The 23155-nt window shown below is 41.7% G+C and overlaps 1 protein-coding gene across 4 annotated transcripts in view; it reads right to left on the bottom strand.

The window, feature by feature from the left end:
- Positions 1-23155, bottom strand: part of SBF2 (SET binding factor 2) — a 1701375-nt gene that overhangs the window by 874720 nt on the left and 803500 nt on the right. For all 4 annotated transcript variants that reach the window (XM_069223624.1, XM_069223621.1, XM_069223622.1 and 1 more), the window contains exon 14: positions 8922-9126. In XM_069223624.1, the coding sequence (XP_069079725.1) occupies positions 8922-9126 (205 nt within the window). The remainder of the gene's footprint in view (positions 1-8921; positions 9127-23155) is intronic.

Genomic DNA, 23155 nt, shown 5'->3' with positions numbered 1-23155 from the left:
TACTGGTCCGAAGAAAGTTGTGGTAGCTTCAGATTTACCTGTAGACTGTCTATTAGGGAATGATTTGGAGACATCAGCTTGGTCAGATGTGGAGTTGGAGGCCCATGCAGCAATGCTGGGCATCCCAGGGCATATTTTTGCTTTGACAAGGGCTCAGGACAAAAAGCAAAAAGGACAGGGAAGCTTGGATCCTGGAACAATGGACCAAGTGCTCCCTAAAGCTAGGGCTAGTAGAAGCAAACCACTTCCTACTATCCCTCCCTCTACAGTGGATTCTACTTCTGAGGAAGAAGAATTCCCTCCCTGTGCAGAACCTACACCAGAGGAACTGGAAGCAGACACTGCTGAGCTTTTGGGTGAAGGGGGGCCTGCCAGAGAGGAGCTGAGTGTGGCACAGCAAACCTGTCCCACATTAGAGGGTCTCAGACAGCAAGCTGTCAAACAGGCTAATGGGGATGTCAGTGACTCTCACAGAGTTTACTGGGAGGACAACCTCTTGTACACTGAGCATAGGGATCCTAAACCTGGAGCTGCCAGGAGATTAGTGATTCCTCAGGAGTACAGAAAGTTCCTCCTAACACTGGCACATTACATTCCCTTAGCTGGGCATCTAGGACAAATGAAAACTTGGGACAGGCTTGTTCCCCTGTTTCATTGGCCTAGGATGTCTGAGGACACAAAGGAATTTTGTAAGTCCTGTGAAACCTGTCAAGCCAGTGGCAAGACAGGTGGCACTCCAAAGGCACCCCTTATCCCACTGCCTGTGGTTGGGGTTCCCTTTGAAAGGGTAGGGGTTGACATAGTTGCCCCCCTTGACCCTCCTACTGCTTCAGGCAATAGGTTTATCTTAGTGGTAGTGGACCATGCCACAAGATATCCTGAAGCTATTCCTTTAAGGACCACTACAGCTCCTGCAGTGGCAAAGGCCCTCCTGGGAATATTTTCCAGGGTGGGCTTCCCAAAGGAAGTAGTATCAGACAGAGGAAGCAATTTCATGTCTGCATACTTAAAGGCCATGTGGAAGGAGTGTGGTGTAACGTACAAGTTCACAACACCCTATCACCCACAAACAAATGGACTGGTGGAGAGATTTAATAAAACTCTCAAAGGCATGATTATGGGTCTCCCTGAAAAACTCCGCAGGAGATGGGATATCCTTCTACCATGCCTCCTTTTTGCCTACAGGGAGGTACCCCAGAAAGGAGTGGGCTTCAGCCCCTTTGAACTTCTTTTTGGACACCCTGTTAGGGGTCCACTCACACTTGTAAAGGAGGGTTGGGAACAACCTTTAAAAGCTCCTAAGCAGGATATTGTGGATTATGTACTTGGCCTCAGATCAAGGATGGCTGAGTACATGAAAAAGGCCAGTAAAAACCTTCAGGCCAGCCAAGAGCTCCAGAAGCAATGGCATGATCAGAAGGCTGTTTTGGTTCAGTACCAACCAGGGCAGAAAGTGTGGGTCTTGGAGCCTGTGGCCCCAAGAGCACTCCAAGATAAATGGAGTGGTCCCCACACAATTGTTAAAAAAAAGGGAGAAGTCACCTATTTAGTTGACTTAGGCACTGCCAGGAGTCCCCTTAGGGTGCTCCATGTCAACCGCCTAAAACCCTACTATGACAGGGCTGATCTCACCCTGCTCATGGCAACTGATGAGGGACAGGAAGAAGACAGTGATCCTCTACCTGATCTCTTCTCTTCCACAGAACAAGATGCTCTTGTGGAAGGTGTAGTTTTGGCTGATTGTCTTACTGCTGAGCAGAAAGATAATTGCATAAATCTCCTAGATCAATTCTCTGAACTCTTCTCTACTGTGCCAGGTACCACTTCTTGGTGTGAGCACACTATAGATACTGGAGACAGTTTACCTGTCAAAAGTAAGATCTATAGGCAGCCTGACCATGTCAGGGACTGCATAAAGCAAGAGGTCCAGAAAATGTTAGAACTAGGAGTGGTTGAGCACTCTGACAGTCCATGGGCTTCTCCTGTGGTACTGGTACCAAAACCCCATTCCAAAGATGGAAAGAAGGAAATGCGGTTTTGTGTAGACTATAGAGGTCTCAACTTGGTAACCAAAACTGATGCTCACCCTATACCCAGGGCAGATGAGCTCATAGATACACTGGCATCTGCCAAGTATCTAAGCACTTTTGATTTGACTGCAGGGTATTGGCAGATCAAATTGTCAGAAGATGCTAAACCTAAGACTGCATTTTCTACCATTGGAGGACATTACCAGTTTACTGTAATGCCTTTTGGTTTGAAAAATGCACCTGACACTTTTCAGAGGTTGGTGAACACAGTCCTGCAAGGGCTGGAAGCTTTCAGTGCAGCATATTTGGACGATATAGCTGTCTTTAGCTCCAGCTGGGATGATCACCTGGTCCACCTATGGAAAGTTTTGGAGGCTCTGCAAAAGGCAGGCCTCACTATCAAGGCTTCAAAGTGCCAGATAGGGCAGGGTAAGGTGGTTTATCTGGGACACCTTGTTGGTGGGGAACAGATTGCACCACTTCAGGGGAAAATCCAAACTATTATTGATTGGGTTCCCCCTACCACTCAGACTCAGGTGAGAGCCTTCCTAGGCCTCACTGGGTATTACAGGAGGTTCATTAAGAACTATGGCTCCATTGCAGCCCCTCTTAATGACCTCACATCCAAGAAAATGCCTAAAAAGGTATTATGGACAGCAAACTGTCAGAAAGCTTTTGAGGAGCTGAAGCAGGCCATGTGCTCTGCACCTGTCCTGTAAAGCCCTTGTTACTCTAAAAAATTCTATGTCCAGACTGATGCATCTGAATTAGGAGTAGGGGCAGTCCTATCACAACTTAATTCTGAGGGCCAGGATCAACCTGTTGCTTTTATTAGTAGGAGGTTGACCCCTAGAGAAAAGCGTTGGTCTGCCATTGAGAGGGAGGCCTTTGCTGTGGTCTGGGCTCTGAAGAAGTTGAGGCCATACCTGTTTGGCACTCACTTCATTGTTCAGACAGACCACAAACCTCTACTTTGGCTAAAACAAATGAAAGGTGAAAATCCTAAATTGTTGAGGTGGTCCATATCCCTACAGGGAATGGACTATACAGTGGAACATAGACCTGGGAGTAGCCACTCCAATGCAGATGGACTCTCCAGATATTTCCACTTAGACAATGAAGACTCATCAGGTCATGGCTAGTCTTATTGTCCTTCGTTTGGGGGGGGGGGTTGTGTAGGAAAGTAGCATCTTGCCTGGCATGTTACCCCCATTTTTCACTGTATATATGTTGTTTTAGTTGTATGTGTCACTGGGACCCTGGTAACCCAGGGCCCCAGTGCTCATAAGTGTGCCTGAATGTGTTACCTGTGTAGTGACTAACTGTCTCACTGAGGCTCTGCTAACCAGAACCTCAGTGGTTATGCTCTCTCATTTCTTTCCAAATTGTCACTGACAGGCTAGTGACCATTTTTACCAATTTACATTGGCTTACTGGAACACCCTTATAATTCCCTAGTATATGGTACTGAGGTACCCAGGGTATTGGGGTTCCAGGAGATCCCTATGGGCTGCAGCATTTCTTTTGCCACCCATAGGGAGCTCTGACAATTCTTACACAGGTCTGCCACTGCAGCCTGAGTGAAATAATGTCCACGTTATTTCACAGCCATTTTACACTGCACTTAAGTAACTTATAAGTCACCTATATGTCTAACCTTTACCTGGTAAAGGTTAGGTGCAAAGTTACTTAGTGTGAGGGCACCCTGGCACTAGCCAAGGTGCCCCCACATTGTTCAGAGCCAATTCCCTGAACTTTGTGAGTGCGGGGACACCATTACACGCGTGCACTACATATAGGTCACTACCTATATGTAGCTTCACAATGGTAACTCCGAATATGGCCATGTAACATGTCTATGATCATGGAATTGCCCCCTCTATGCCATCCTGGCATAGTTTGCACAATCCCATGATCCCAGTGGTCTGTAGCACAGACCCTGGTACTGCCAAACTGCCCTTCCTGGGGTTTCACTGCAGCTGCTGCTGCTGCCAACCCCTCAGACAGGCAGCTGCCCTCCTGGGGTCCAGCCAGGCCTGGCCCAGGATGGCAGAACAAAGAACTTCCTCTGAGAGAGGGTGTGACACCCTCTCCCTTTGGAAAATGGTGTGAAGGCAGGGGAGGAGTAGCCACCCCCAGCCTCTGGAAATGCTTTGTTGGGCACAGATGTGCCCAATTCTGCATAAGCCAGTCTACACCGGTTCAGGGGACCCCTTAGCCCTGCTCTGGCGCGAAACTGGACAAAGGAAAGGGGAGTGACCACTCCCCTGACCTGCACCTCCCCTGGGAGGTGTCCAGAGCTCCTCCAGTGTGCTCCAGACCTCTGCCATCTTGGAAACAGAGGTGCTGCTGGCACACTGGACTGCTCTGAGTGGCCAGTGCCACCAGGTGACGTCAGAGACTCCTTGTGATAGGCTCCTTCAGGTGTTGCTAGCCTATCCTCTCTCCTAGGTAGCCAAACCCTCTTTTCTGGCTATTTAGGGTCTCTGCCTCTGGGGAAACTTTAGATAACGAATGCATGAGCTCAGCCGAGTTCCTCAGCATCTCTCTCTTCACCTTCTGATAAGGAATCGACTGCTGACCGCGCTGGAAGCCTGCAAACCTGCAACATAGTAGCAAAGACGACTACTGCAACTCTGTAACGCTGATCCTGCCGCCTTCTCGACTGTTTTCCTGCTTGTGCATGCTGTGGGGGTAGTCTGCCTCCTCTCTGCACCAGAAGCTCCGAAGAAATCTCCCGTGGGTCGACGGAATCTTCCCCTGCAACCGCAGGCACCAAAAAGCTGCATTACCGGTCCCTTGGGTCTCCTCTCAGCACGACGAGCGAGGTCCCTCGAATCCAGCAACTCTGTCCAAGTGACCCCCACAGTCCAGTGACTCTTCAGTCCAAGTTTGGTGGAGGTAAGTCCTTGCCTCACCTCGCTGGGCTGCATTGCTGGGAACCGCGACTTTGCAGCTACTCCGGCCCCTGTGCACTTCCGGCGGAAATCCTTCGTGCACAGCCAAGCCTGGGTCCACGGCACTCTAACCTGCATTGCACGACTTTCTAAGTTGGTTTCCGGCGACGTGGGACTCCTTTGTGCAACTTCGGCGAGCACCGTTTCACGCATCCTCGTAGTGCCTGTTTCTGGCACTTCTCCGGGTGCTACCTGCTTCAGTGAGGGCTCTTTGTCTTGCTTGACGTCCCCTCTCTCTTCAGGTCCAATTTGCGACCTCCTGGTCCCTCCTGGGCCCCGGCAGCGTCCAAAAACGCCAAACGCACGATTTGCGACTAGCAAGGCTTGTTGGCGTCCTTCCGGCAGGAAAACACTTCTGCACGACTCTCCAAGGCGAGAGGGATCCGTCCACCAAAGGGGAAGTCTCTAGCCCTTTTCGTTCCTGCAGAAACCTCAGCTTCTTCTGTCCAGTAGAAGCTTCTTTGCACCCGCAGCTGGCATTTCCTGGGCATCTGCCCATCTCCGACTTGCTTGTGACTTTTGGACTTGGTCCCCTTGTTCCACAGGTACCCTAGATTGGAAATCCACAGTTGTTGCATTGCTGGTTTGTGTCTTTCCTGCATTATTCCTCTAACACGACTTCTTTGTCCTTAGGGGAACTTTAGTGCACTTTGCACTCACTTTTCAGGGTCTTGGGGAGGGTTATTTCTCTAACTCTCACTATTTTCTAATAGTCCCAGCGACCCTCTACAAGGTCACATAGGTTTGGGGTCCATTCGTGGTTCGCATTCCACTTTTGGAGTATATGGTTTGTGTTGCCCCTATCCCTATGTTTCCCCATTGCATCCTATTGTAACTATACATTGTTTGCACTGTTTTCTAAAACTATACTGCATATTTTTGCTATTGTGTATATATATCTTGTGTATATTTCCTATCCTCTCACTGAGGGTACACTCTAAGATACTTTGGCATATTGTCATAAAAATAAAGTACCTTTATTTTTAGTATAACTGTGTATTGTGTTTTCTTATGATATTGTGCATATGACACTAAGTGGTACTGTAGTAGCTTCACACGTCTCCTAGTTCAGCCTAAGCTGCTCTGCTAAGCTACCATTATCTATCAGCCTAAGCTGCTAGACACCCTATACACTAATAAGGGATAACTGGGCCTGGTGCAAGGTGCAAGTACCCCTTGGTACTCACTACAAGCCAGTCCAGCCTCCTACAGACATTCACTACAAACAATTTCAACGCCATAAAAAGGAAGTCTATTGAGAGCACAGCTTCATATAATCATGTTTTAAACATAGTAAACTGTGCGTTGAGAAAATTAATCGAAAAATGACCCATTCCGATGTAACTGTTTATTTAAATGCCCTTCTCTTGCTTGATGAAACTACCAATAAAAAAAAAAAAAAGCCATCTGAGGAAACATAAGAAAGCAAGACTAGGCTAACCCTAAATTAAAACACAGGGATTACAGGCAACACATTTTTGCAGAATAAAGAATGATGCCCAAATTACCATAACAGGGAACATAAATCTTAACCTTATATCCAGTTCACAGGAAGGCCAGCATGGGGAGTAAATTAATGGAGTTTAAGCAATTTGCAGCAACTTAAACATTGGTGAGGAGTGCCTGACCGACCATTTGTGCAAACATCCAGACTGTGGTGCAACAAAGGTCCCCCCCAGCCCCGCAGTGCAGGGGTGCCCCCGTGCACCAAGGGCCCCCTTCAGCACAGTACATTGTGCACAGGCGGCAGGCCCATGACAGAGTCTAGGTACTTTGCAAAGGGGCCCCCTCAAGTTTCGTTAGGCCACTGCATCCAGATTTTATATACTCACCATAACCATACACCTGAAGCATATTAAATGGGTTCTTTGAAAACCAGCAGCAACCCCAAACTCTTTTATAGAGCCAAGAGTTTGGGAGTTGGGCAGTATTTTGTGGGAAAATACGATCATCAATTTTAAGAGGGACTTGACATGTAAAGTAAACTCATCCCAGGACTGGTAACCCTACCAAAGCCCATAGCAGACAGCTTTCTTTAACACAGAGGCAGGGAAAATAAGTATTCATAGGAGAATTATACCAAAAGTGCTGCTCTGACACTCAAAATGGAGAAGTCTGAGAGACAGTGGTTATCAGTTTCTAAATTAACAGGACAGGAATGAGAAAAAGACCAGGAACTCTTTAAATGCCCTGAACAGCAGTTCTGCAAAACGCTGGCCCAGTAGGCTGGATCGTACCAGGCAGCCTGTTGGCACCCAGGGCCCTAATTTCTGCAATTCTTATAGCTGTCACTCTAATCACTAATCTGCCAGTTTCCCTTTCCTGATCACAGGGTGAGCACATTTATTAACTACAGTGTATTGATAAAAGGCTCACGAGCATGGGGCTGGGTACAGGTGGGTCTCCTGTCAAAGGCATTTACAAATTTGCAGAACTTTTTCTCACCCCTCCCTTGTTCATTTCGAAAATGGCAGCCCAGTGCCTTTCAAAATACTCATTTTGCTTTCTACATAACACTATTACAGACCGCCGAATACGACCTAGTTTTCATGCTCCATTGGTTTTGCCAGTTATTCCAGAGACTCCTAAACTACGACACACCACAACCCTGGAGAAGCTGGATTGCTCAAACCCTTGTTCAAACAGGCAATACAGGACTCTCAGTTAATGACGTGTTGCCCTTGTGGAGGTTAAGGCAAAGACAGCGCCACCTTACTGCCCTGCTATGAACCACAGTTGCATTCTGAATGAGCCTGCAGATCTTGATAAACAGCCCCTCTATGGCTAACTTAATGACTACAAGGTGACCTTTGCTGGTGTAGACAATGAATTATTCCTAATCAGTCTACCTATAGTTAATTATCTCAAATATTATTCCACAGGGGAGTAGGCTGTATTACCATGGGAAGTTTTAATCACCCATGCCTTACAAAAGAGCCATGTTGACTTCAGTGTAACTTGTTTATTTAAATGCATGGGGGTATATTTAAGCAAGAGAGATTTTAACAAAAAATGTGTTTTATGCTTCTGGAGATATGTTTCTAAAAATAATATGGAGTCGAGACCAAGCCCCGTCAGCGAATCATTCAATGAGCAAAATGAAGCTCGCTAACACAGTGGTTCCCAACCTTTTGACTTCTGTGGACCCCCACTTTATCAATGCTGGAACCCAGGGACCCCCAATGAATCATTATTGGATTCCGGGGACCCCCTCACTGAGTCATTACTGAAAGCTGAGGACCTAATCTGATAATGTTAATTAATTTTCTAAGCAGTCGCGGACCCCTTGAGGAGGCTTCGCGGACCCCCAGGGGTCCCCAGACCACAGGTTGGGAACCACTGCGCTAACATATTGGTAACTGAGAAAAGATTAACAGTCATTACGTTTTGGCAAATATAAAGGTTTTAATAAAAAATAATGTAGGATTTTGATCAGAAGCGAATGCCAAAAGAAACAAGACAAAACACCATGGAATGATAATGCCACAATTTTATTAGTATTTTATAAAACTTGTTCTGTAAAGTGAGGAACTGTGAGAAAATGTATTTTCTAAAAGAGTATAACCAGGACAGAGTATGCTCCTTTGTTTACGAAGTGCAAGGCAGAGGTATGTGCACACGAACTACTGGAATGAAGTATTGTTGGTACTGTTTATTGTACACTTAGATGAACTCAAAAGTATTCTGTTTACAGAAGCCTTATTTCCAAGAACGGGGATCGTAGTGGCTGTTTGAGTGACTTCTTACAAGGGAAATGTACTGCTTTTGGCTTATGTAACAATGAAATCCACCTATGTGGGCATAGCAATCTCTTTTTCAAAATAGATCATAATATTTTAATTGCACACTTTGAAAAAATATTATGAACTACTAAAATAAATATCAAATCTGCAATTGCTATTTTGGAAAGAAAAAAAATAAGACTCAAACTTACCAACAGGTGGACCAGCAGGAACAACACATTTTTTTTCCACCCGTGCAGCTGGGGTGACGTTTTGATTTTTGGAGAGCCCTTCTTGAACTAGATCCTGAACCCTGCCTTCATTAATCCTGGGGAATGGAAGAACGTGAACTCGCAAGTGGGATCCTTCTGTTGGCCTTGGGACCTTCTGAAATGCCATATGGGGATTTGGATTCTCCTGCAAAAAACATACACTCTATTCAATTAATACGGATGACAATACAATAAAAAACAGAAGCATGTCATCTCAAACATAGACAGAAATGTGTAACAGTTTCAACAAATTTACCAACATATAAAGATAACTTGTCAATCTTTTGAGCACAACACATTTTTTTAGAACTTTTCAGACTATCAAAATGCTGGACTGATTCACCACATTTAGAAATAGGAAACCTCATTTTGAGGAAATAGATCAACATCTCTGCGTACAGAACCATGTTTGATCCGCTCCTGCATATATCTTCAGATATCTGGTGGTAAAGCAGCCTTGGCTCACAATCAATAGGGCAGCAGTAAAGTACCTTTACCAAATCTCCACTTGACATGGAGGGTTAGTGTTGTAAACTAAGGACTGCATTTTTACAGATGATCAATCAAACTAACTACAAAGCATGGAGTATTTCTGACTTCTGATAATGACTTCATTTATTGACATTACCTAGTTATTTCTGAAAGCATCAGAAAGCAAAATGCTGAAACTATGACTGGCATAGTGTAAGAAACATAACTGTTGCTGCTTTCTTTATCAAATAACTATCTCTAATATGGATAATGAAGCAACGTAATGTCTGAAGGAGAGCTGTCACAAATATTTTTTCAATGAAAAGTACCAAAGTTCAGGGATCACCAGCCTAATTTTGCTAGATGTAATACTTCAAATATATGTTCTATTCACCTCCAACCGCATTTCAACCTTTTTCCCTAAAAGGTAAAAATTACATTCTGAAAAGTTCCCCAAGAGCCACATTGTCAAATATTTAATCTAAAACTGCTGACACTTTGCGGTTAATGTCTCACACTTCCAGTTTTGTCACCCGCTACCTTGTTTTTAATGTTATGTGTGTTATTGTCCATAATGTGAGAACCATCTGTTGCGAGCCTTCAGGGAGCACTGGAGAAATGTGAGAGGCTGGGCATGATCCCAGCCACTTGCCCACCTCTTCCACCAAGTTTTCCGTACAAAAAAGAATCACAATTACAGTTCTCTACCATGTAAATATACACTACTGTTTAATCTGGATATTTAAAAACCTACTGGTAGACTATTGGATTGTCTTGTAACAGGAAACAACGTTTCTACGATGGTTTGCCTCTACTGTAATGTACTCCTGTATATGAATTTATAAATTAGCACTGGAGTACTGGAATACCCTGCTTGGAAAAAAGTTAACATTCTGAAATTGATTGGCTAAATGCCCCAATTCCTGTTAGGAAATTAACTTTTACAGACTTGATACTATTTCCAATGCCTCAGTCTAGCTATTCTAGGAATATTTGTACCACCAGAAGCACATCACATCAAAACAAATCAGCTAATATAGGTTCCAAATATGAATGGGTCATCTCTATTCAACATAAACAGAGAAACACAAACACAGAAAAATATATGATCTTTTACGTTTCAGATTTTCGTTTCTGTATAGCCACATATTACTATCAGACAATTTGTGTTAAAAAAGAGATGATGTAGTAGATGTACTTATTTTTATGATACAATATTTGTAGCATTTTCAGTTGTCTTTACTTTTGGTAAAATTTCTAGAATCCATGTGTGAAATGGGTAAAGTCCATGTCCGCTTGCCTAATCTGCAGGAATCCCATTTCCTTGCCACTGAGTTAACACACACTGCCCATATCACAGCTTTTCACAGGCTTTTTAAATTACTCCAGTGCACCCACATATCTCCAAACACCCCTGGTTATACTTGCTCTCATTGAAAAGCTAATTTTCAATTGGTTTCAGCATTCATTATTATATCAATGCTCAAGAAACTAAATATGGGTTGTCAAACCAAGCCAAGAATGCTGAGAGACTCACAGTTATAGCCTGGGGGTGTTTACTGTTAAGATTGTGTTTGTGTTTTGTATTGTTCTCTGAGAACTTACCAACTGCAAAAAAATAAAATGGAAATGCTTTCAATGGGCTTTGGCAACAAAAAAAACATTAGTAAAAGGTTATTTGTTGACTTCATCATCTATGGTAACCACACATTTGATGTACTTTTAGATGTTACTTGGACTAAGAATAGCGACCAATTGTTTAACAATATGACTAAACTTTCCACCAAAATATCTTCATCCAAGTAAAATGGTTTGTAAACTGTTAACTTTGATCAGGCCTCATCTGTATCAGAGTGTATCTTGCTTGTAGCCCTTAATGACTTGATCTAAGCCAAAATGCTGTAATCTCAAAACAATGGCGTTCACTGGTAGCTATCATAAAACAAGCGTAATGCAACTAACTTGGCAAGTCTTCTAGTGAATCCAAACCCCTGTGTCCGGAAGACCAGATTCTGGCCAATGCCTTCTCCAGTTTTACCAGGTTTAACAGTTGCTGTCATTTATGCTCAAGTCGAAGATACTCTGATCCTGAATGGGCATACCGTGCTACAGATGAGTGGGAACGAGAACTTTTGTCTTGATCTTGAATTTCCAGATCAAGATTTTGGAACTTGAATCTGTTTTTGAATTGAAATTTGAAACTAAAGTGCCAGCTGAACAAAAAGAATATTGCATGCTACAAGTGCAAATGAGAATTGTTGTTAAATAGACTATGATATACTGAAAGACACTGAAACCGAATTTTGACAAGCTACTAAACCAATAGTTTTGTCAACAGTTCTGGAGAAGAGTCCGAAAGCTGTAACCCCTTCGCTGCCAGGCCTTTTCCCCCTCCTGTGCCGAGCCTTTTTTTGGCTATTTGGGGCAGTTGGCGCTTAGGCCCTCATAACATTTTGTTCACATAAGCTACCCACGCCAAATTTGCGTCCTTTTTTTTCAACATCTGAGGGATTCTAGAGGTACCCAGACTTTGTGGGTTCCCCAGAAGGAGGCCAAGAAATTAGCCAAAATACAGTGAAAATTTCGTTTTAAAAAAAAAATGGGAAAAAGGGGCTGCAGAAGAAGGCTTGTGTTTTTTCCCCTGAAAATGGCATCAACAAAGGGTTTGCGGTGCTAAAATCACCAGCTTCCCAGCTTTCAGGAACAGGCAGACTTAAATCATAAAACCCAATTTTTCAACACAATTTTGCCATTTTACTGGGACATACCCCATTTTTAAGATTTTTTGTGCTTTCAGCCTCCTTCCAGTCAGTGACAGAAATGGGCGTGAAGCCAATGCTGGATCCCAGAAACCGAAACATTTCTGAAAAGTAGACGAAATTCTGAATTCAGCAAGGGGTCATTTGTGTAGATCCTGCAAGGGTTTCCTACAGAAAATAACAACTGAAAAAAAAAATATTGAAATTGAGGTGAAAAAAACAGCCATTTTTCTCTACATTTTACTCTGTGACTTTTTCCTGCAATGTCAGATTTTTTAAAGCAATATACCATTACGTCTGCTGGACTCTTCTGGTTGCGGGATATATAGGGCTTGTATGTTCATCAAGAACTCTAGGTACCCAGAGCCAATAAATGACCTGCACCCTGCAGTGGGTTTTCATTCTATACCGGGTATACAGCAATTCATTTGCTGAAATATAAAGAGTGAAAAATAGGTATCAAGAAAACCTTTGTATTTCCAAAATGGGCACAAGATAAGGTGTTGAGGAGCAGTGGTTATTTACACATCTCTGAATTTCGGGGTGCCCATACTAGCATGTGAATTACAGGGCATTTCTCAAACAGACTTCTTTTTTACACACTCTCTTATATTTGGAAGGAAAAAATGTAGAGAAAGACAAGGGGCAATAACACTTGTTTTGCTATTCTATGTTCCCCCAAGTCTCCCAATAAAAATGGTACCTCACTTGTGTGGGTAGGCCTAGCGCCCACGAAAGGAAATTGCCCAAAACACAACGTGGACACATCCCATTTTTTGACAGAAAACAGAGGTGTTTTTTGCAAAGTGCCTACCTGTAGATTTTGGCCCCTAGCTCAGCCGGCATCTAGGGAAACCTACCAAACCTGTGCATTTTGTAAAACAAGAGACCTAGGGGAATCCAAGATGGGGTGACTTGTGGGGCTCTGACCAGGTTCTGTTACCCAGAATCCTTTGCAAACCTCAAAATTTGGCAAAAAAACCCCACATTTTCCTCACATTTCTGTGACAAAGTTCTGGAATCTGAGAGGAGCCACAAATTTCCTTCCACCCAGCGTTCCCCCAAGTCTCCCGATACAAATGGTACCTCACTTGTGTGGGTAGGCCTAGCGCCCATGAAAGGAAATGGCCCAAAACACAACGTGGACACATCACATTTTTTCACATAAAACAGTGCCTACCTGTGGATTTTGGCCTCTATCTCAGCCAGCACCTGGTGAAACCTAGCAAACCAGCACATTTTTGAAAACTAGACACCTAGGGAAATCCAAGATGGGGTGACTTGTGGGGCTCTGACCAGGTTCTGTTACCCAGAATCCTTTGCAAACCTCAAAATTAGGCCAAAAAAACACTTTTTCCTCTCATTTCGGTGCCAGAAGGTTATGGAATCTGAGAGAAGCCACAAATGTCCTTCCACCCAGCGTTCCCCCAAGTCTCCTGATAAAAATGTTACCTCACTTGTGTGGGTGGGCCTAGCGCCCACGAAAGGAAATGGCCCAAAACACAACGTGGACGCATCACATTTTTTCACAGAAAACAGAGGTGTTTTTTGCAAAGTGCCTACCTGTGGATTTTGGCCTCTAGCTCAGCCGGCCCCAAGGGGGTCAGAAATGGCCTAAAATAAATTTGCCCCCCAACCCCCCTGGGGAGCGACCCTTGCCTACGGGGTCGCTCCCCTTGCGTGACGGCGCAAAAAAAAAAAGATCCCCGTGCCTAGTTGTTTCTGCCCCTGGGGGCAGATTGACCTAAAATCGGCCGATCTGGCCCCAAAGCGGGCAGAAATGGCCTAAATACAATTTGCCCCTCCAAGGGAGCAACCCTTGCCTAAGGGGTCGCTCCCCATCTGTAAAACAACAAAAAAAAAAATCCCCGGTGCCTAGTGGTTTCTGCCCCTCTTGGGGGCAGATCGGCCTAATTAAAATAGGCTGATCTGCCCCCCCTGGGGAACAGAAATGGCCTAAAATAAATTTTCCCCCCAAGGGAACGACCCTTGCCTAAGGGGTCACTCCCCTTGCGTGACGGCGCCAAAAAAAAGATCCCTGGTGCCTAGTGGTTTCTGCCCCCTTTGCGGGCAGATTGACCTAAAATCGGCCGATCTGCCCCCAATGCGGGCAGAAATGGCCTAAATACAATGTGACCCTCCTGGGGGGCGACCCTTGCCTAAGGGGTCGCTCCCCATCTGTAAAACAACAACAAAAATCCCCGGTGCCCAGTGGTTGGGGCAGAAATGGCCTAAAATAAATTTGCCCCCCCAGGGAACGACCCTTGCCTAAGGGGTCGCTCCCCTTACGTGAAATTCACGAACAAAAAAAAGAAATTCCCTGGCGTCTAGTGGTTTCTGTCCCCCTTGGAGGCAGATTGGCCTCATAAAAATAGGCCAATCTGCCCCCAAGGTGGTAAATAACTGCAACAAAAATTATTTTTGATTTTGATTTTGGCTGCATAGTTACATATTTTTCCTTTTCTTCTACTTTCTGATTCTTTACAAGATGGATAACAATCACAATAGAGTGAAAACTAATATGTGTTGCAAGTGTATGTGTATTGCTTTGGGTATTGTATGCGTGCTAGTGTATTTGTTGTTGATTGTGATCACAAGTATTCATCACACACCTGAAAATAGTTATATTAGTTTCGTAGATACTACTACACTTTCAAAGTTAGAAAAGTTCAATAGGGAGGAGTAAAACTTACATTTAGCCCACTCACAAAGAGATCTTTCTTCTAATGTTTTCTATTGCTTGTTGTATGAGTATGTTGAGACGATGAATGTGAGAGAGTGTTATGTTTGTACGCAAATTCCTTTATCAGTGGAAGAAGGAGTAACATACCATAGTTTGCCACTAATATATGGAATTGGTTGTAGTATTCTATTAACAAGGCTTTATAACCAGGAATACATTCAGTATTTCTTCTCTAAACTAGACGTAGTGTTTTCTTTTGTTCCGATTAATCTGCATTTGAGTAACATTGCCAAAGAATGAAACATTGACATTCTGGGAGGTTTCTTGGAGCCTACATTAACATTTGGGACTACCTATGCACATCACAACAACGTTACATGCTTGCTTTCACCGGTAGAAAAGTCTTTTTTAGATCAAACTGATGACAGGAGAAAATCTTTGAAGGAGAAAATAGTGAAAGGGTTAGTGAAGAGGACATTTAGAAATGACTACGCATTTAGTGAAACCAAAACCCAAGGGAAGTAACCTTCAGATGTGCAACATGTAGGAAAGCTTTGCATTTATAGACCACAATCTAGATTTGACACTAACTTTGTTGGAACAGGTGAATGCAGCCATGCAATTATTTTCAAGAATACATTGGACTTTATGCTAATGGCTAGGACCCTATAAATCCAGGAGTTTATTACAACTGTGGAAAGAATACTTATTATTGTCTCCCAAGGGGATGGTATGGGTCTTGCTATTTGGGAGTTGTATTTCCAAACACTTACCAAATTGACAACATAGATTTAAATGATGTAATCTCGAAACAATGCCATTCACTGGTAGCTATCATAAAACAAATGTATTCCAACTAACTTACTAAGTCTTCTGGTAAATCCAAATACTTGTGTCCGGAAGACCAGATGCTGGTTAATGCCTTCTCCAGTTTTACCAGGTTTAACAGCTGCTGCCATTTATGTTCACACATTATACCAACTCTGAGACCATAGATAATCATTATACCTGAGATTGACATAATGTATTTTTGCACCGACACCAGGTAAAGAGCTTTGTAGCTCGACCTCGGTTGAGGAAAAATACAATGTAATGCCTGCAAGTGCAAAAACATATATTTTTCGAGTGCCAGTGTCCAGTTCATAGATAACCATTTGTTTTGGCTTGAGCCTGATCCCCATTCGTTGAGGATGGAAATATAAGAAATAAAATATGGACTTTAAAGCACATTAAAATCTGTGTCACACAACCTTTTGATTGTTACCATATTCTAACTTTCCAGATTAGAATGAGGTTCCATTCAGGTCTAGGTATCTCGCCTGTGGAACAGACAAACTCAAGTTCAAGAAGTGGCTTTTCCCCCAGCTGTAACTGGAGCTCATCTGTTAATACCAAGCCCGGATTCTGATGCACCAGAACACCTGTTTTGGTGCTGATGGGGCAGTGTACAAACATCATCACTCATTTGGTACCCCAATATGTAGCATACAGAAGCTCCAGATTATCACCTCATCATCTGTACTCAAAGTAAAAGTAAAAAAAAAAAAGGTTAATCATGTGTATATACAAATAAAAACAGTTGCCTCTGGCCTCAAACTAGAGGGATTGCTCAATGGAGAAAGAAGGTCCAGGAGGTCGGACTTTGTTCAAGTTGAATGCATTTCGATCTTGCCATGGGATAAAAAGTTCAATATTAGAATTGGGACAGAGGGAGCACAAAACGATGCTGACGAATGAGTCCCAAATGAAGTAAACTGAAAAAGAGTACATGAGCGATCCAATAGCTCAAAAATAAGTTGAAGGCCGCCTCAAAAGTCTTAAAGAAGCACAACCGTCACTGTGCCAGCTTGAAGAACTAGCATCACATATTGGTTTCCACGTGTGCCTTTCACCTGCTCTTTTTGGTTGCATCATCCAATGTACACTGGCCTGAATGGATGACTAGTGACTTTCTCAAATTATGAAGACTTATTCCACAGTGAACTATTGTACCTGCTTACTGGACAGCAAAGTAAAAGAACTTGGGGATTATTTTCTGAGCACAGGCCCATCCTTGCTGATTTCCATAGACTGTAAGAATCACTGCTTCTAGAATTATAAATATCTGACTGATCTATGTTATAACTATATACAGAACAAATTCTCCCTTCATGCCCCATGAAAATCCCTCTGGGGTTTGTCAGAATTAATGAGATTAACAATGTCTTGTGCCTTAAAAACTATTCCGACTTTGCACCTCCTCAAAAGTGGGGTGCTGTCTAGTATCAGCATAAGGAAAGTATCTTTCAAGCCAATACTCTCTCAACTATGCTATCATTTTCTATAAGATTTCAATCCAGTTGGATGAACCCTTAATTTTTAGAGCGGATTTCAATTGTTTTTACAAAATGTAACGCTGGATTCCTCAAAAAGTTTAAAAAGGCAGACTAAATGCAAAACTGCAACTTTATTATCTTCTTTCAAGCAAGCTTCTTGATTATCTGGACTTTAGGCAACTTACTTGTTTGTTGAGGCGGTTTAATATCTTGTTGCATTTGGAATTCTTTTTTATTTCATCAATGGTAAATAGAAAGTTAACCACCATTGTCCCTAATGCTTTTTTTTGGATCACTCTATAGTCCTGCTTGAAATCTGTTTGGATGATGATCTAAGGTTTAGGTGTAGATGGCAGTTTGATAGATTAATGCTGACTGATCAGGTTTGGAGAAAGGAAATTAGAGTTCAAATTATTCATTTTTTTCAAAGAAATCTGAATGCGGCCCTGATATGTGCAGTTTGGGAGACCTTCAAAGCTACATTTTAGGGGATGGACGATTGCTTATAAAGCTAAAATAGATTAGCATCTTTCTATGAGAGTTCACGAGCTGCAGAAGCCCCAGTAAAAAGCACCAGAGAAGGTAAGTGGCGCGGGGAGCAACATGGGCAAACAAATAAGATGACATCAGAAGCTTTGTAAGGCGTCACAGAATTTTAGGGATTTTTTTTAGGGCTGAGGAACTATGTAATGCTAAAACATTTCAGCAGAAAGTTTATGAAGCCAGCCAACAGATCCGTAAACGGCTGGTGTGGTCCACTAGAAGTAAAACGAGGCACAACTACATTTACACTATTTTCCACCGTTTACCAATACTCAAACAAGCAACAAAGAAGAAATAGTACATAAACTTTAACAACATTATCTGTATAATAAAGTAGATCAAGTCTCCTTGATAGAGCTGAAGTAATATCTTACCTCCTTGGAGCCCCTCAAATTGTCTCAATTATCAAAAAATAACCTTATTGAGAACATTTCTTTTTTCGAAGTTGAGATGGCCTTAAAAGCAATCGCAAGTACAAACATATGTGGGAGCGATGGCATCCCAATAGAATTTCATAAGGAATTTGCCCTGCACTTCTATCGTTCTTAACAGGGTTATTTAATCAAATCTTGGAGGGGACAGATGTTCCTCACACTTTTACCAAGGGACTGGTAGTTGGCTTTCTGAAAAAAAGATAAGCCACCTCTTAATGCCAACTCATATAGGCCAATTAGTCTATTATATTCCAACTATAAGCTTTTCACCAAAGTGCTTGCAACACAATTAATACCTGTGGCGCCAAAAGGTATTGTGAAAGGTCAGAATGGGTTTATACCTGGTAGATCAATGTTGACAAATATAAATAGTCCACTGGGATGCATTATTTGCTATTTTAGCAACATTTGATTTCCTCAATTTTTTTGATCAATGCTTCATAATAGTGATCAGGGTGCAGAGGTTAAGATATTAATTAATGCAAATGAGGTCAACGCAGTTGCAATAAAGAGAGGTACCCGCCATGGCTGTCCAATGTCTACGCTTTTGTTTATTTTTTTATTGAGCACCTGGCAGTTAAGCTACTTAACAAACCTCGGATTAGCACTCATGTATAGGGGATGTAAAAAATGTAACTTTTTGTAGACAACATTATTTTATAACTAAAAGTCAACAAAAATAATATTCAATGAGCCCTTGACAAAATTCTGGATTTTACAGTGGTGGGTGGGTACAAGATCAACCACTCAAAATCTAAAGTTTTGTTGTTCAGGGCAGAGGAGAGTAAAATTCCTCAATGTTTGTAACAACAGTTGGCTTTTATTAATCCAGTATGCTACCTAGGAATTTTTGTTATCTCTATTTTTGCAGATGTTCATCTTAATTATCTATGTTGAGGAAAGTCAAAGATTTATTAAATGGATGGTCACTACTTTCATTATCGATAATTGGATGTGTTTCACTGATACAATTGTAGGTTTTATCATTAGGTATATTTATTTTCGTTAATGTCTCCAACAGGGTAAATAAATCATATTTCCATGAAATGGGCTCCCTCTTTAGTAAGTTTATATGGAGGAACAAGCATCCTAGAGTTCCTTTCGCATTATTACAACTAAATAAGGAGCATTGCCTCAGTTATATGACTATTATTTAGCATCCTTGTTAGATTGTATTGTGTGAATCAATTATCCGGGCAAGCTTTTCAATAATTTGTTTTTGAATCAGATACCCAAAGAATAAGAAATAGACTTGCCTCCTTTTTGAAAATGGCTAAATTACAGGAAAAAAGAGACATAAAGTGGTCCATAATATGGTGACTCGTAGTAAACAGTTTTTAAAGAAAGGGAATGTTCCTTTATGAAATGCATGTATTTTCGTTAAGGAAGTGTAAATACGTGGGATTGGTGATTTCAAGAACTCTTTTATAAAGATGGAATGTGAAAGGGCTTTGTTTAGTTGATAATTTCTTTATTAACCAGAGGTTGAAAACGTAGGCTGAGCTTGACTTAGAATTGCAGCTCAGGAAGAGTACTTAATCTCTTTTTTTATAGTTTTCTACAAATAAGTAGTTTTTTGAAAAAAAAATGTGCACTACTGCATTAGGGCTCTTATGTGCTGATGAAGTTATTAGTTACGATTAGTAAAGACTTTTAAAACTGAATTCAACTGCACCGTTGATTCTCAATTTTTTAGATGAAATCATTAAGAGGACTAGTTTTAGTATAACGGTAGAAGAATGGCCGTTTATCGCAGAGACTGCGCATACAGCTCTTTGAGCAGCAAAATGTAAGAGAATGGCTTTACTTTCTAGATCGCTAGCATATTATACTCCCAGTACTCTTCACAGGATAAACCCAGCAGTATCAGATCAATGCTTCAGGTGTCAAACTACTGCACCAGGAGATTGGCCCCATATGTTTTTTACTTGTACATTACTTTATGACTTCAGGTATCAGATCTTTTGAGGTTTAAGCAAAATGCTTGCCCTGAGTGTTCAACTTGACACTGCTTTAGCTCTGTTAGATTCTCGAGATAGATTAAAGCATTTAACAGGGCAGGTCAAAGTTTTATCTACACAGCCATAGCAGTAGCATCTTCTTTGGTATTACAAGTCTGGAATTCGACAGAACCTCCTACTACAGATCACTGCATTAGTAAAATGTCTAGGATTAGAATGTTTGAATATTTGTATACTTTGTGGAATAAGAGCTTTACTAGACTAAATTTCACACAGTTTGGAGAGTCTTTGATTGCAATGAGCCCTTAGCACTTTAGATGTCAACCTATGAATGATTCTTGTGGGACATGCCCTTTCAATACTTGACCTTTTACTAAAAGTAATTTTGGGGATGTGGAGGGTATGTAGTCAGCAATGGATTGATGAATCTAGGCTGCGAATCCCAACGATTGTCAAAAGTTAACGGCTTTGGCTATACGTAATAGCATATGAATTTGTTACTGGGTCATGCTGTCCAAAAAGAAACTGTGTTATCGTTTATTATATGATCTTTGGTGCAATGTGACACTTATGCACTCTTCCATGTAGGGATAACTCAGATAAAAACTATGAAGACTATAAAAACATACCAAAAGAAAATATTTTTCATACAGAAGAGCTAGTTGTACCCATTGGCTGAGATTTCTTTAGTGCTCACTAGTTTCAGAAACTTAACAAATCTTTTCCTAACTACAAATATTGTTTTGTGTAGCTACACTAGGGAATGATGGCCAATGGTATTTTTGCACTAAGTTCTCACAATAGCAAAACAAATCAAATTCTACATTCAGACATTAGCTAGAATACAAGTAAACACAAAGAAGCTATGGAAAACAGGAAACATTTCCTTTGTGGGGAAACAGACAGGGCGGACAATAGCATATTTTACAATGCCAGCTCACAGAAACTTTCAATGCATATTGGTAGGTCAGTAAAATGCTTAATACCTGCAGTTAAGTTTTAAAAAACATAGCCAAATCTCAAAAGGCACATTCACTCCCCTCTCCCATTTTAACCCATTCCATGCAGCTTCTTTGTATTCAACTCAAATTGTCCTAATTGATGTTGGCCAGTGACAACATCATGCCAACTGCTGAAAGGGGCTGGTGAGTGGGCATAGGTAAAAAATGCGCACTAGTTCGGTATAATGTATTCCATGAGTAGTTACTGTAGAAGACAAGTGGACAGATGTTGACTATGGGGCATTTTAATAAATTTTCCTAACAGGGTGACCGCTTTGGAAAAACAAGAATGCTTTAATGAGCATAAACACTCAGGTAGACAAAAGCACTTTAAAATGATATCCCACAGGCCTTCCCATCTTAAACATATCTCCTCAGTGTAATCTGGGGACACTGAAACGTTATGCTCTTAGTTCTGTCAATGTCTTACATCAGGGCTCTTCTGGAATCAGGGTTATCAGGTGTTCCCTCTACCTCAGCTAGCGGTGGTCTTGAAAAATGAGGAGAAATTTGATACGTGGGGCTGGATACAATACCGGAATACATGTAGTATAAAAGAAGAGTAAGTGAAAAGCATGAATATATTTCAATGAAGTTAAATGCAAGATTCTCAAGCAATGTGTATTGAATCGTCTTGAAGATGTGATATAGGAAAACAGATTTTCCAGGCTGAGGCTGTTCATGTCCCAGACTGGTAAGGCTGGTACAAGGGGTATGGTTTGACAGCTGCCCAAATGAGTGCTTTATTTGAGGCTCCGTCTTGCAAAGATACTCATTTAAAAAAAAAAGAAAATTAAATATTCAATAGTTTTGAAAAAAAGATGGAACTTTGTGTTTACTATGATATGGCGTTTAGAAATATTGCTTGCATTGGTATTCTGTTATCTTGAATGTGTGAAATGACTCCAACCCATATTATAAAACGGAAATTATTTCAAAATGCACACACTTTCATTTTGGGTCATCATGTTTTTTTTTTTTGGCATAACTACAATTAATGTTCTAAACCCATCTTCTCAAAAGTAGAAGGAAAGAAAGACAACAGGTAAGAATTTCTCATGACAAAGTGTCACATTGATTTGTATAATCTGCTACATTTAAATTTACTCCACAATACTGTATTTCTTTAAGAAAACAAAGATTTGTAACGAACCACAAAGACACACAAATAAATATCAATACCTGATGTCTACTTATAGGAAGGTGGGCCTGCATGTTTTTGAGGAAAAGCTGAACATTTTGGTGTATAATATTGGTAACCGGGCAACATAATAAGGCGCCACACTTGGATAAAATAACTATGACAGCATTACGCACAACAAAATTGGCAAAAAAGATCTATTGGTTAAGGTGAAAAATATCCCACGATTACAAATAACAGCATTTTACCAGCAAAAATACACATTTCATAGACCCGTCAAGCTCTTCATGGTGTTAACCTGGCAGGGTTGCCTCAGACTGCTAGAAGCTGAGGTAATGTTGTTGTGAAACTACTTTTCCCAAAAAATATTCTAGGGCATGCCAGGGTGATAAATTACCATAGAATATTTAGGGAGCAGTGTTCATCAGGATAGGTTATGGAAGAGACTCATGCAAGGCCCTTTTCCCACACAACCTTAGCTCCCAATTCCTGTCACATTTAACGCACCTTATCCTTTCCACAGTGCTCTTTGCTAGGTCTCCCAGTCAGTGCACATCACCTTTGTTACCTATCAGACCTCCCTAAATCAATCTTTCCAACCCTGCTCTGAATCATGTGGCAGTATCTGCTAAATCCTGTTAAACCTCTCTTGGTCAGGTGACCGCACACGTTACTTGTCCTATGTGCTCAATAGCAAGTCTTCTTCAACCGTAGCCCTGCAGCTCCCAAGTAGACGTCCTTAATTCATCATTTCCAATCCAGTGCCCAGACATGTGATCTTGGTGTCAGCCTACACTATATGCTCTCCGACTCTGATATGCATATTTATGTGAAACGTGGTCCCAGGAAACTACTTCTTTCACACA

The sequence above is a fragment of the Pleurodeles waltl genome, chromosome 3_1 (assembly GCF_031143425.1).
Source record: "Pleurodeles waltl isolate 20211129_DDA chromosome 3_1, aPleWal1.hap1.20221129, whole genome shotgun sequence".
NCBI classification, from domain to species: domain Eukaryota; kingdom Metazoa; phylum Chordata; class Amphibia; order Caudata; family Salamandridae; genus Pleurodeles; species Pleurodeles waltl.
This window is presented reverse-complemented; position numbering and strand designations above follow the sequence as displayed.